This window comes from Salarias fasciatus, chromosome 16 (genome assembly GCF_902148845.1).
Source record: "Salarias fasciatus chromosome 16, fSalaFa1.1, whole genome shotgun sequence".
Lineage (NCBI taxonomy): Eukaryota > Metazoa > Chordata > Actinopteri > Blenniiformes > Blenniidae > Salarias > Salarias fasciatus.
In genome coordinates, this window is record NC_043760.1 from 3861457 (window position 1) to 3874623 (window position 13167).

General features: G+C 48.1%; 1 protein-coding gene across 1 annotated transcript; it reads right to left on the bottom strand.

Moving 5' to 3' along the window:
- Positions 1 to 1178: 1178 nt before the first annotated feature.
- lmln (leishmanolysin-like (metallopeptidase M8 family)) lies at positions 1179 to 8303 on the bottom strand. Its single transcript, XM_030112420.1, has 16 exons — positions 7918 to 8303; positions 6466 to 6569; positions 6352 to 6382; positions 6115 to 6197; positions 5917 to 6034; positions 5586 to 5764; positions 5358 to 5463; positions 4493 to 4587; positions 4246 to 4363; positions 3919 to 4026; positions 3650 to 3837; positions 3437 to 3569; positions 2966 to 3125; positions 2297 to 2427; positions 1971 to 2181; positions 1179 to 1873 (listed from the first exon to the last, which is right to left on the bottom strand). The coding sequence occupies exons 1-16, from the start codon at positions 8053 to 8055 to the stop codon at positions 1773 to 1775; spliced, it is 2004 nt and encodes a 667-aa protein (XP_029968280.1). The 5' UTR covers positions 8056 to 8303; the 3' UTR covers positions 1179 to 1772.
- Positions 8304 to 13167: the final 4864 nt, after the last annotated feature.

Below are 13167 nucleotides of genomic sequence, written 5' to 3' on the forward strand. Positions count from 1 at the left end.
GGCAAGTAACACTTCACCGTCTCCAGAGACGGACTGCAGTCAAAGTCTCCATATTTACATCAAATCTTTACTTCAAAGGTCCAACGAGCTCGAACAGCTGCCAGCAGGGGGCGCCACGCCTCCAGAAGAGGAGAAGATCAAACTGATCCCAGAGGGACGAGTCTCTCGCTGTCCTCATGTCACTCAGAAAAACAAAATACTTAACAAAACCAAGGCTTCACCAAAGCAGGAAGCTGAAGTCAGCTCAGGTTTTTATGGGCTCGTTCATAAAGTTTGATCCGGACCGGGATCAGGACTCGATCCCAGCTGACAGGTCACAGAAAAACAAACAAAACACAAAACGATGGGACATCGGGAAAAAAGAAAATGTGTTGAATTACATTCCAGCTGGATTTAATCCCGACTATGCACTTAAGTAACCTGATTACTGTGACGTAGGAATCAGATTACTGCTGAAACAATAAATAGAGAAATACTGAAAGAGGCTTCGCTTGATCGATTCACCTGGACTACAGAGGGTCTTTAGTACCTGGGTTTAAAGTTTAACAGTCCAAAACTGCCTGAAATGTTTCATCTTCTTCACTATTCCTGCTTCTAAAGACACAAATTATGTAAAAAAAAAAAAACAAAAAACGATTATATTTCTATTAATTCTAGAAATACAGCATGAATAATCCTGAAGATGTTTCCTACAGCTGTAGCTGCCACAACGGAGGGTCCATGTGCTGTAGAGGCAGAACCAAGACCAGTGTGTGTGTGTGTGTGTGTGTGTGTGTGTGTGTGTGTGTGTGTGTGTGTCTAAATCTGAAGCCTTTCAGCTCCTACATGAAGCTTCCAGAAAACGATTGACAAATATTCCTGTTCCACACTGATTTTCAAACCTGGTTTAGTCTAAAGGATAAAAACAGTTAAAAGAGCCAGAAAAACTGGAATGGGTAAAAAAAAAAAGAAAGAAAAAGAAAAAAGGATAAATTATAGATAAAACTGATAAATGCTAAAAAAAAAGGAAGAGAAAAAGGGAAAAAAGAGGAAAATTTATAAAATAATAAAACAAATTAAAAATGGGCAAAATTTACAAAATCAGAAAGAAAAAAGAGGAAATTAAGTGAAAAAAATCAACATTAAAAAAGGAAAATGAAAAAAAGGAGAAGAAAAAGAACGTGTAGTGTATCTGACATTAAGAAACTCACAGTGATTGTATTTACTGATACTATTGTTTTCTTTGTTTCAGATAATTAACCTGGTTTTTTGGTGGAAATCAGTGAAACCGTCTCTTTTGGTGCTGAAGGCGGCAGACGTCCTGGTGTAGTGGAAATGTGTTTATCCTGACGGACGTCTGACCACAGCGACTCCTAAACATCTCCGTCTTCACTCATTAAACCCTCAGTGCAGACTGGCAGGCTCACTCTGACCAGAGAGGATCCGCCGGGCCGAGGCGAGCCTGTGAGCCCCTCCTGAGGGCAAACTGAGCCCAAACGTGGAGACGTTTACAGGTCGCTGTGAGCAAACAGACTTGAGCGTAGCTCCAAAATAAATAAATATATAAATATATAAATAACGAGAAGCTGTAGCAGTGTGAGTGGAGAACCAGGCCTCCATCGCCGCACCATCAGCTTTAAACCGGGTTACTTAAGTGCATGTAAACACACACTGAAATGGAACGGAGCGAGGAGGACGACCGCCGGGGTCAAACGGGGTCAAACAGGGTCGGTGCCGGAGATTCGGCTCAGAGGGAACAGAAACCTGAAGGTGGGAAACCGGCAAAGGAGTCATCAGCTGCAGTGGCAGAGCAGCAGTCCGGCCACCAGGGGGAGCAGGTTGAGCAGCAGCAGCCACAGAGTGATGGCCAGACCGGGGGAGCTGGAGCAGGGGTCTGAAACACACAGAGGGAGACCTGAGGCGACCTGAGGTGACCTGAGGCGACCCGGGGCGACCTGAGGTGACCCGGGGCGACCCTGGGAGACACTGACCGATGGGGCCGCTCCTGGAGGCGTTGGCAGGCAGCAGCTGGTGCGGCGGCGGGCAGTCGTCGCAGAAGTCGCTGCAGGCGGGGCAGACCAGGACGCCGTTGTACACCCAGTCGTTGACCCGGACGCTGACGCTCAGCAGCTGGCCGCGGCGGCCGCAGGCGAAGGAGCGGTCCTGGACGTGGACCCACAAACCCTGGACCGAGCAGGAGACCTGCAGACACACAGGGGAGACCAGGGCACTGAGACCGGAACACACACACACACACAGACAGACAGACACAGTAACACATACACACACACACACACAGTGTGGAGTGCAGAGGCACCTTGTAGCACCCGGAGCCCCAGTCGGGATACGTCATCTTCCTGGTGCACTGCTCCATGACGAAGGCCGACTTCTGGTACAGACACACTGAGTCGGGACCGTACTGCTCTGCTCCGTAGTTCCTCCACCTGTCTGAACACACACAAACACAAACACACACACACCCCTAACTTAAGGAACCTGACAGCATCACACTCGGCCCTCGGGGGGGCCCAGAGCCCAGGTTGAGAACCTCAAATGTGTTTCTGGAGCGCCGTTCAGACACCAGGAGATTCACAGAGAAACAGATTACAACACAGAGATTCAGAGCAGAGGATAAATAAAGAACTTCTCCTGGAAATAAATGCAATAAAATCAATAAAATCAGCTGTTTGGCAGAAAGGCCGATCAGATGACAGTGTTCTACGTCCCGATTTAAAAGGAACAGCAGAGGAGCTAAAGGAGCAGGATTCAGATGCTGAGGCGGATCCTTTGACTCGGGCTGACGGAGTAGAGACTGAAGCTCCGCCCTCTTCACGCTGCGCTGGTGACTCATCGGATTTGTTTTTTTGTTTCTTTTAAACAGAGAACTGTAAACCCGCTGCTCTAATAATCCAGCCTGCTGAAAATAAAGTTCCTCTGAGTCTTGATTTGTCGCCGGGCGGTGAACAGACACGCGAGGCCGCCGTACCTGGCTGGTTCTCGGCCACCCTGCAGTAGGAGTTCCTCTGGTACTCTCCGCTCAGGTGCCAGCTGAACTCCTGGCTGAAGGGGCAGTAGTCTGCGATCTCCACGGCGCCGCCGAAGAACGGCAGCTGGTCGGCCGCCACGTCCGGGATCCGCTCGAAGTACTGGCACACACACACACACACACGCACAGACACACACACAGCATGAAGGAGGGCCACGGGAACGGCAGTTCCTGTAGTGCCTGGTGTGGGCAGGAGGTGGCAGTGTGGAGCTTTAAGGCGTCATGTGGAAAACGGTGAAAGAATAACTGTCCAAATTTAAACTTTAAAGCTTTTCTTCATGCGGATGACAACAACCAAACAATTCTGACAGGAAATGGCTCCAACCTCAACTTGAAGTTAATTTTAATGATGGAAAATCCAGTCAAGCGTCCCTGAAGCCCCCCGCCCCCCCCGCTGCAGCCCCGGTGTACCTGGTACTCCAGCGGCAGCTCCTGCGGATACTTCTGCAGGTTGCACACGGCCACGGCCAGCTGGTCCTGCCGGCAGGTGAGCTGCAGCGGCGAGGCTCGCACCGTGTCGCAGTACGGCGTCACGGCGTGGCGCCTGCAACGGGAAGCGGAGGCAGAGCGTGAGATCGCCGCCGCTGCTCGGGCGCGAGCGGCGGGCCGACGCGGGTCCCGGACCTCTGCTTCTGCCGGTCCATCCAGAACTTGCAGCTCTTCATGACGAAGTCGCAGCCCAGGCCGCGGCCCCAGTCCAGCCGCCGCGCCAGGCTGTAGTTGGCGCGGTACCAGCCGCTGTCCTCCATGATGGCGAGCGTGAGGCGCGAGAAGACCCGGTTCTGGGTGTGGGAGCCCGTCATGGCCTCGTTCTGGCGGGAGGCGCGGGAGGAGGCGGTGAGCGGCGTGTGTGTGTCCGCCGGGCCGAGTCCGGGCGGGGACGGCGTGTTTACCTCCAGAAGCCTCTTCTCCCAGTGGTTCAGCTCCGTCCCCGTCCCGCCCTGGTTCTCCAGCTCCATCCCCTCCAGGATGGGGCAGTTAAAATGCCTCCGGGCCTCCTCCTGGACACACACACACACACACACACACACACACACACACACACACACACACACACACACACACACACACACACACACACACACACACACACACACACACACACACACACACACACAGTGTCACAGTCAGTCCTGAAGAAGAACGGAACTGAAAGGCTTCAAGGTGGAAGCATCAACGACTCCGAGCGATGGATGCGAGGTCAGTCACTGGAGTCTCACCACGACGCGCGGCGTGACGAGGACGTGCACCTGGTGTCGCACCATCACCCCTCCCCGCACGTCCCACAGCCGGGTGACCCTCCGGATCACCGCCTCGCTCCACTGGTACAGCCCCAGGCTGACACACACACACACACACACACACACACACACACACACACACACACACACACACACACAGGAGAGCGTCAGCAGCAGCGGAGTGTGTCCCGTCACACACGGCGGAGCAGAGTGTATCAGCCTTCACCTCTCGTTGAACGCCGGCAGGCCGCTGGCGAAGCGAGGGGTCAGAGGTTTCCCGTCGTCGTCGTGGTAGAAGGCGAAGAGGCCGGCGGAAAAACCCTGGAGGAGGGAGAACACACACACACACACACACACACACACTCCACTTACTGTCCTGATTCACACTGTCACACAATGTCTCTTCTCTATTTCCCAAAACCAACGGAACATTTTACAGAAACTGTAAGAGAAGTTTTTGAAAGGAGAGAGTTTGAACATCACACAATAAAGATTCAACACAGAACATGAGCTGCTTCACACTACTTTAGGCTTAAATCTGTGTTTTAATGAAGAGATCTGGTGACCTGCTGAATGAAATCTGATATTCTGCCAAAATCTGAAGAAATGTGGGGATTCTGTAAAGCCAGAGGCGTCAGACTCATTTTAGTTCAGGATCGACAAACAGTCCAGTGTCACTCTGAGAGGGACGGACGGGGACAGTAAAGCAACGATAACCTTTCAATTTAAACTTTGTTTTAAAAAAAAAGTGTGTGTTTTGGCAAAAATTTGATCAACAATGAAACCAGTTATGAAGATACATTCTGGGGCTAAATCTAGTAAAATGTCCAAAAATTTAGCAGGATCGTCTGTTCTGCAGCTCGTCTGGTGTCAGCCAGGCAGCGTCACCGACACCCAGCTCCCCGCTCAGGGCGGGGCTTTCTCCCCTCAACAAGTAACAGGGTTTGCTTGGTGGTTTGTGGGGCCGGGCTGGAGCCTGTTCTGGGCCGGTTTTGGCCCACCCGCCTCACGTTTGGCCCCCCTGATCTGAGCGGTGTGGTCGGTGCTCTGGGGCGAATGGTGAGCGGTGAGGTTTGGACGAGGCGACTGACCAGAGCGTGAATGATCTCGTGTTTGACTGTGGACAGCATCCCTTCGAACTCCTGCGGCTGAGAGGAGATCATGGCGGGACACAGGTTGGCGTAGCCGGCGATGGGTCTGCAAACACACACACACACACACACACACACACACACACACACACACACACACACACACACGTGGGTTGAAAGCAGGAGGTGTGATCCCACGCCGGGACGACCTGCGGCTCGCTCTCTCACCGGTCCAGCTCGGCCTCCAGCTGGCAGTACGCGGCGTACGCCACGATGTTCTCCTGGCCGCAGCGCTCGGTGGTGACGCCGCTGACGTACAGCACGAAGTCAGAGCCCTCCACGCCGGGGCCGTCCGGGGGCCCCGAGGGGCCGCACGACTTCCCCGACTCACTGCACACCTTACATTGCTGGGAGGAGAACAGACGAGAGAGAGGAGGATGAAATCTTACTACAAACAGAAGACTGATCTGTAAATCAAACATTCCTCATCTTTCCGCTGTTTTTTTTTCTTTTTCTCCACCTTCTCCTGAAGAGGCGGCCTGTCCGTGCTTCACCCTACCTGCAGGTGGTGCTGTGGGACGGTGACGGGGCCGCAGCGGGTGACGTCTGCACAGGCCTCCTGGCAGTAGCGGTGGGGGTCATCTCTCTTCCTCATGTACTGGTTGGTCGCGCATTGTCTGAGGCGGACCCAGGAAGTGAAGCGTTAAAACCCTGACGGAGGAGCGGCTGAACCGCGGCGTCTGGACGGACCACCGACCTGCTGAGCAGCACCGGGCCCACCCGGCGCCGCACGCTGAAGGCCCGCTGCAGGTAGTCGATGGCCTGGGGGAACAGCTTGTCCTGGGGAGGGACACACGGGGACATGTCATGAGGACCATCAGGAACGTCACATGGAGCGACATCTAGAAAATGTTTTTAAAAACTTCTGTGTCAGTCATCGTGTCAGCAAACAGCAGAAATGTGAAGAAGATAAAAGCGGTGAGGCACGAAGCACCTTGACCAGTCTCCTCTTGTCTGCAGGCAGCCTGTGGAGAGAAAACACAGAAGAAGAAGTCTACAAGCCTGAAGGTACCAGATGAACCTTCATCCTGAAAAGAAGACTCCTTACTGGTCCACGCTGCTGTCGTAGATGATCTTTATCTTCAGCTGCAGGTTGTCAGGAGAGCTTCTTTTGGTCAGACGGTCGGGTTTCAGGTACACATGGTGGACAAGCTGAGAGAGGAACGTGAAGAAAGCAAAGATCTGAGGCACAGGAAAGAGTTTCGTATGGATTCATCAGAAATAAAAACACATCGGACAACTTCTTCCTGTCATCACTCATTCCCATGTATTTTTGACCATTTTTTCATGCATAATTTTTTCCGTCTGATTTCTCTACAAGTCCTTGGACTTTAAATATACTGAATGTTTTCCTCTTTTGCCCTTCTCAATGATAAATTATTTGAATACGATTCAGGTCGTGTGACTGTTTCTGCTAAAAGAACAATTTCATATCAGCCCTCCTGCACAGTCAGGTTTTATTTCATGCAATTCTGTTCTGTTTTCCTATTTTGTGCAAGTAAATAAAAACAAAGAGAGGGAAGGAAGCAGCTTTCTCTGTTTTTTGATCATTCTATTTTCATTACAGTTACATTTCTTCATGGGGAGGGCTTCATGTACCCGACCTGTACGGTCAGGCTGTATGTAGTGCGATTTGTGAAAATATTATTTTGTGCAAATAAAAAAAAAATAAAAACATCCGGTTTGTTATTATTCGACTGGATGAAGCTTTTATTCTGAAAGTGTTCACCCGGATGCGATATTTCTGTTGTTGCCAGGGAAATACCGGCTTAAACTGAGGGACTTCACACTGAATTCTTGGCATTAAAACAAACTGCCACAGCCCAATCTAGTCTTAAATAAAGTGGATGATATGTAGAGAGCAGCCTCTGAGACACAGCAGGTCCGCGTTAGCCGCACAGTTAATCTCATTCAGGAAGCTCGTTTGGCAACATTCTCCGTTAGGAATGGAAATGCGCTATCTGGAAGTTAATCCGAATCTTACAGCGGTTACAAACTCTTTGAATACAACAAAATACAGATTATTACGAAGACATGCCAGAAATGCAACGACAGCTGGCTGGCCAGGTTAGCAGCTCTCCTCATATTGATAACGTTTTAAAAAAAAGTTTCAGTATTAATTAAAACACACTGTAAAATGCATATTTAAAGTTTATCAAATCATCACAATGCGATATTTAGCTCAACATAAGTCAGTTCAGATGGATTTAGTCGCTATTTAAGATTTACACGTGATTATAAAAATCACTGCAGATCTAATTTGTGATTTGAACAATGAAAAACGATAGAAATAAATGAAAATTATCTGCACAATATTTCAAACTTCCTATCCCGCTTTCAGTATAAATCTCTTGATTCAGTCGCTCCCTAACGCTGGATGATAAGGTACAGATCAGAAGCATGCTTCGGCTCGTCTTAGCCTAGCCTAGCCTAGCCTAGCTTCTTGGGCATCACCACCGTAAAGCCACCCGGGGCTCACACAGCAGCGACCCGGGCTTACCTCGTCGGGACTCGGGGCTCGGTGCTTGCAGGTACCGTGACAGCTCGCCAGTGCTGCCAGGAGAGAAAGTGTGAGCACGGGGCCGAGGAGGAACCGGGACACGGACGACTTGCCACCCCCGTTCAGCCTCGGCTCCATCCTCCGGCCTGCCCGACAAGCGGGGCTCGGCAGCCCGAAGTCAACAGAACCTCCGCCGGTCTCGGTCCGGTCTCCTCGGTGCGTGTGTCATTCATCGCTCGCGGGGTGAATCAGAGCATAGTGACATCCCGGGGAAACGACCGAGGAGAGGCTGGTAGGGGCTGGAGTGGAGGAGCGGAGGGGATGACCGTTACACCGGCCGGCAGAAGGAGGGATGAGCGCGGTGACAGCTGCGGCCGGTCCCGGTTTGTTTCTCCGTGTCAGCTGGACTCAGGGTGCCGGTCATCCGAAGATCGTGTCATGTTGAGATGGATCACTCCAGTGTAAACACAGCGAAGGCCCAGAGATCGTCTAGTAGTAGAATTGGATGACTCAGTCAAAGCCCTGCGTGTCTTTCTGTTGAATTTACCCTAGGGGGCGACAACACACACACACACACACACACACACACACACACACACACACACACACACACACACACACACACACACACACGTGTATGTATGTATATATATACATACATATATATATATATATATATATATATATATATATATATATATATATAAATTAGTGCTGTCAGTTTTAATCGCATTGAACGCAATTAATCGTGATTAATTCATGAGAACTGTCAACAATGAACTTTTTTAAAGTTGAGATTAATTGCAATAAAGAATCTAATCCTCATAAATCAGTCCCAATGTCAGGAAAAAAAACTATTATCCTCTAGTTCTTTTCTTTGACCCAATTGGCAGACCTCAATGGATTAATCGCAATTAAAATTGACAGCACTAATATATATATATATATATATATATATATATATATATATATATATATATATATATATATATATATATATGTATATATATATATATATATATATATATATATATACACACACACGCACACACAAACACACACACACACACAATATTTGGAGACAGTCTGACAACTCTCATTCATATTGGTAAATGTGAGCTTGTAACTCATATTTTCTTAATGTCTTGCTTCAATTGTGTTTGTACAAACTTAATGCCTTTGTGTTTATTTGAAGCTATCGTAATGTACATACTAACTTTTGGTTGATTTATATATATTGTTTTTTTATTCACATTTTTTTCACGAGTTTTCCATCTTTAACATCTTACTTATGGGAACATATATTGATGTTGGTCATATGTTGGCTTTAGTTGAACTTTGAGAGATTTCAGGAGTTAATAAAATTGTTTGGGTTATTTCTCCTATGGTAGACGTGTGCTGGCTCTCTCTACATGTTCCCACACTTTGTAACCCCACAGCTTCACACACAGCCCAGATGTGATTATCTGAGGAAGTCTGAGGAATGACAAGGTTTTCTGTGTCCATCTAATGACATTAACTCTCCTCTGATGGCTGATGAGCCACTTTAACTTCACACAGTTTAACCTGGGGTGTCACAATGTGTGTGAGAAAAGCAACATGAAGTCTGATATTGTTGATCTCTGTAGAGATTCAGAAGCAATGAAGAAGCAATGAAGAAGCTCCAATCAGCACTGAGTTCATCTTTTGAAATCAGTCGATAGTTTAATTTCATTTTCACAGAGAAAAACAGTTCTACAGGAGCCAGCAGCGCGAGGGAGGAAAAGCAGTTTTTAACAGAACCAGACTCAGAGGAGGAGACTTTCTGCTGTTCCGGTTGTGGTTGAAGGATAGGTTAGGGGACAGTGTGAAGGAAGTCAAACTCTGGTTTGATGCGGGCTCAACTATAACCTGATTATTCAAATCTTTATTGACTTTCCAGAAAACCACTTTTCCTGTGTCTCTCTTGTTGCTCCATCATGTCTTTGGAAACATGAACAAACTGGTTCAGATCATGTTTTATTCTTTTGATCAGATCCGTGGGACTTGATCTTACAATCCCTAAGTTTCAGCACACTTCTTACCAGAGACTGCTTTCGATCGTGGTAACAGACTGAGGCAACCCTTGACACTTCTTCAGTTGTGTACCTCAACTTCATTGAGTGTTTTGGCCATTTATCAAATACACTCTCTGTCGAGGAAGGCCCACCACAGGCTGATCAGACCTGGGTGTGTGTCGACAGGTTGGTTCCTCCAGGATCCTTCCTCTTCTTCCACAGCCAATGGCTGCTTCTTTCTGCTGTGTTGGCCAGGGCTTTGATGGTTTTCCTCTGTATTGGCCCACTAATACCAAAGTCTTTGAGGAGTTTTATGATGGAGTGGCCTACGAAGCCTCTGAAGCCTACTTCGACTGTCCACACCTCAGCCTTCCAACCTCTTGCTGCAGCTTCAGCCACTCGGTGAGGTAACGAAGCTTTTTCCCTTCAAAAGCCTCCCCCATGGCATCCTCCCCCATGGTGTCCTCCCAGGGGACGGTGAGCTCTATGAGAAAGCACACTGCTGGGACTTTGACCATTAGACCAGATCTGGTCGTAGGTTGGTTGCTGCAATCTCAGATGGAAATATGAGACGGTGGTCCAAGTCAATGCATTTCCCAGTCTCTGTCACCCTGTAGCTGTCTAATCTCAGGAGGGCAAGAGTTTGGTGTCTGTTTCTCTCCATCCTTTACAAACGATGTGGTCTGCATGCACTGGTCCTGGGGTTGGAGAGGCATGGTGTTGATGGCTACTCTCTTGGCCTCTAGCTCCACTGCTAAGCACCTCAGAACTTGGTTATGCCGCCAGGTATACCTGCCCTGAGCCAGACTGGTTTTGCACCGGTGAAGCTGGCACTGAGCACAAAGAGCAGGCTGGGTCTTGACCCGTCCAGAGATATAAGTTGGTGGGAGTAGGCAGGACATCATATGTTGCTCAACACATTTGACTCCAATCCCCACAGCTCAGTCCAGGTGATCTTCCTCCTCTCCACATCATCCCATCTCGTCCAGCGGCCTTGCTGGCCCTGGGAAATGGTAAGAAATGATAAGAAATCCTAACCCTAAGAAATCCTAACCCTTTTATGTATGAAGCTCTTTCTCATAAACCAGACCAGAACCAAAGTCCCCAACCCCACCCCCCGCCTCCCCACTCCCTCCCCCCAAATGCTTCGCGGCTTCTCGTTTTTTCCCTCTACTGTAATTAAAACTTGATGAAACAGTTAAAAGAGAAGCTGAAAACCACCAAGGCTTTACTTCAACAATATCTCTTCGGTTTTGGGGGAGATGCCAGAATGTGATGTTGGTTGTGGTTTGAGACGAAGCTGATTTTCTCATTAGAGGTTTTTAAAAAAAAAAAGAATCTGTGACCACAACAGACATTAAACTGAGCGAAGAGTCCCTGTTATTATCGTGACGTTGGGACAGCAATACAATGAGGCCTGCCATTCTTTGGATTGTGAAAGAAAAAAGCCATTCATCTGTCCAAATGTGTGTTGAATGAGAACTCATCAGGTAGAAGACATCCTCTGGAAACGTACTTTTTAATCCTCTCAAGCAGACAGATGAATACTGAGTAGATTTCTCTGGGAAAGTGGACAAAAGCCAAAAAATTAAACCGAGGTTTTCAGTGTCGTAAAGTCGGTCACAAAAAAAATCATTGTGGAAACAAATTCAAAGAGACTTTGACGTCATGTCACCAACAGCTGGAAGCAAACGGACGCTGACCCAATTAGTACCAGCTGGTAACGCACCAAAAAGCACAAACAGATCACACACTCACATCCACACTGACAGGAAGCTCCAGCTACGCTGAGTGAAGGAGCTGGAATACATGGAGGAAACCCAGGCTTCCTCAGGGATAACATGCAACTTCAGCCATGGCTCCAGTCCTCCCTGCTCCCTGAGCTCCACCCACAGGACATGGCGGAGGATCCGGTCGTAGGTCTTCTCCAACACGTGCAGGCTGGGTTGGTGACTCGTACTTGACGGTCTGTAAGACGACCAGTCGATCTGTTGGATGGAACCTGCGTGGTTCCTCTTCTGTCGGAGGTTCCACTGTCGGTCCAGGTCTCCGTTCCGGAACCCCCACAAAGACCTTCCCAGGGAGGCTGAGAAGTATGACACACGTCCTTTTGCAGTCCCCCTTTTTGAAAATGGCCCAGATACTAGAGAGGCGTGTCGAGCAGGATCGACCCTACAAGGTCCAGGACCTTCAGCAGCTCCAGGTACACAGAAACTGATCCAGTCCTGGAGCGACCAGGGAGCTTTGGACCACCCGGGTGACCTCCACCACGGAAATGGACCAGGACCCTCCAGGATGCTCAGGTGGACTTACCAGGGACTCATTGACAAACAAATCCAGGTCTGTCTTCAGGGTAGCCCCGGCTGGCCCCGGGTGGATCTGGGTGGATCTGGGTGACCCCCTCTACCTAACATTGCGATCGATGACACTGGTCCTAATTCACATGATCAGAACTATCTACAATATAAAGCTCATGGTGCTCGTACATCACCTCAGGACGAGAAAGCTGGGATACATTTTCTGTCAGGAAAGTTAAAGCAGCCTGAAATAATTCAAATTAACCATTAATTAATTAATTAATTAATTAATTAATTAATTAATTAATTAATTAATTAATTAATTGATTCATTCATTCCACTCCAATCTGTTACAGGTAGTTATAAATTATATCAGCTAAAATCAATAAACTAACAGTTCAAATAAAGAAGTGGAAGGTCAGAGTGAAGCACCACCAGAGTTTCCAAGTGTTTGACAGAAATGTTGGTTAAGAAATGGAGATGCTTCAATGAATTTCAAACTAAAAACAAATCTGATGTGTCAAAAAAAGTTTCGACTTTTGCTTTATGGGAACAAAATCATGAATCATAAATGATGTATCAAAACAATCTTTATTTACAAAATGAAGAACACAGACAACAGAAGATACTGTGTTTTCCATCCTTAGTGGTTTTCTGTGTCTCTTCATATCGTGTCAGATGAAAAAGCTTCTGGATCCTTCAGTGTTTGTACTCCTTAAACAATGGTCATCATCCTATGTGTGATCATGGATCGTTGATACTTGAATGTCTTTGGTAGGGATGATCAATCACACAGATGATTGAATTTTATAGAATCAGAGGGTCCAATTCATAGCTGATGAAGAAAAGAATCCTTCCACAGGGCAGGAAAGAGCGCTCTCTCTCCTGTTATTTCATACGTAGGTTATAGTAACAAT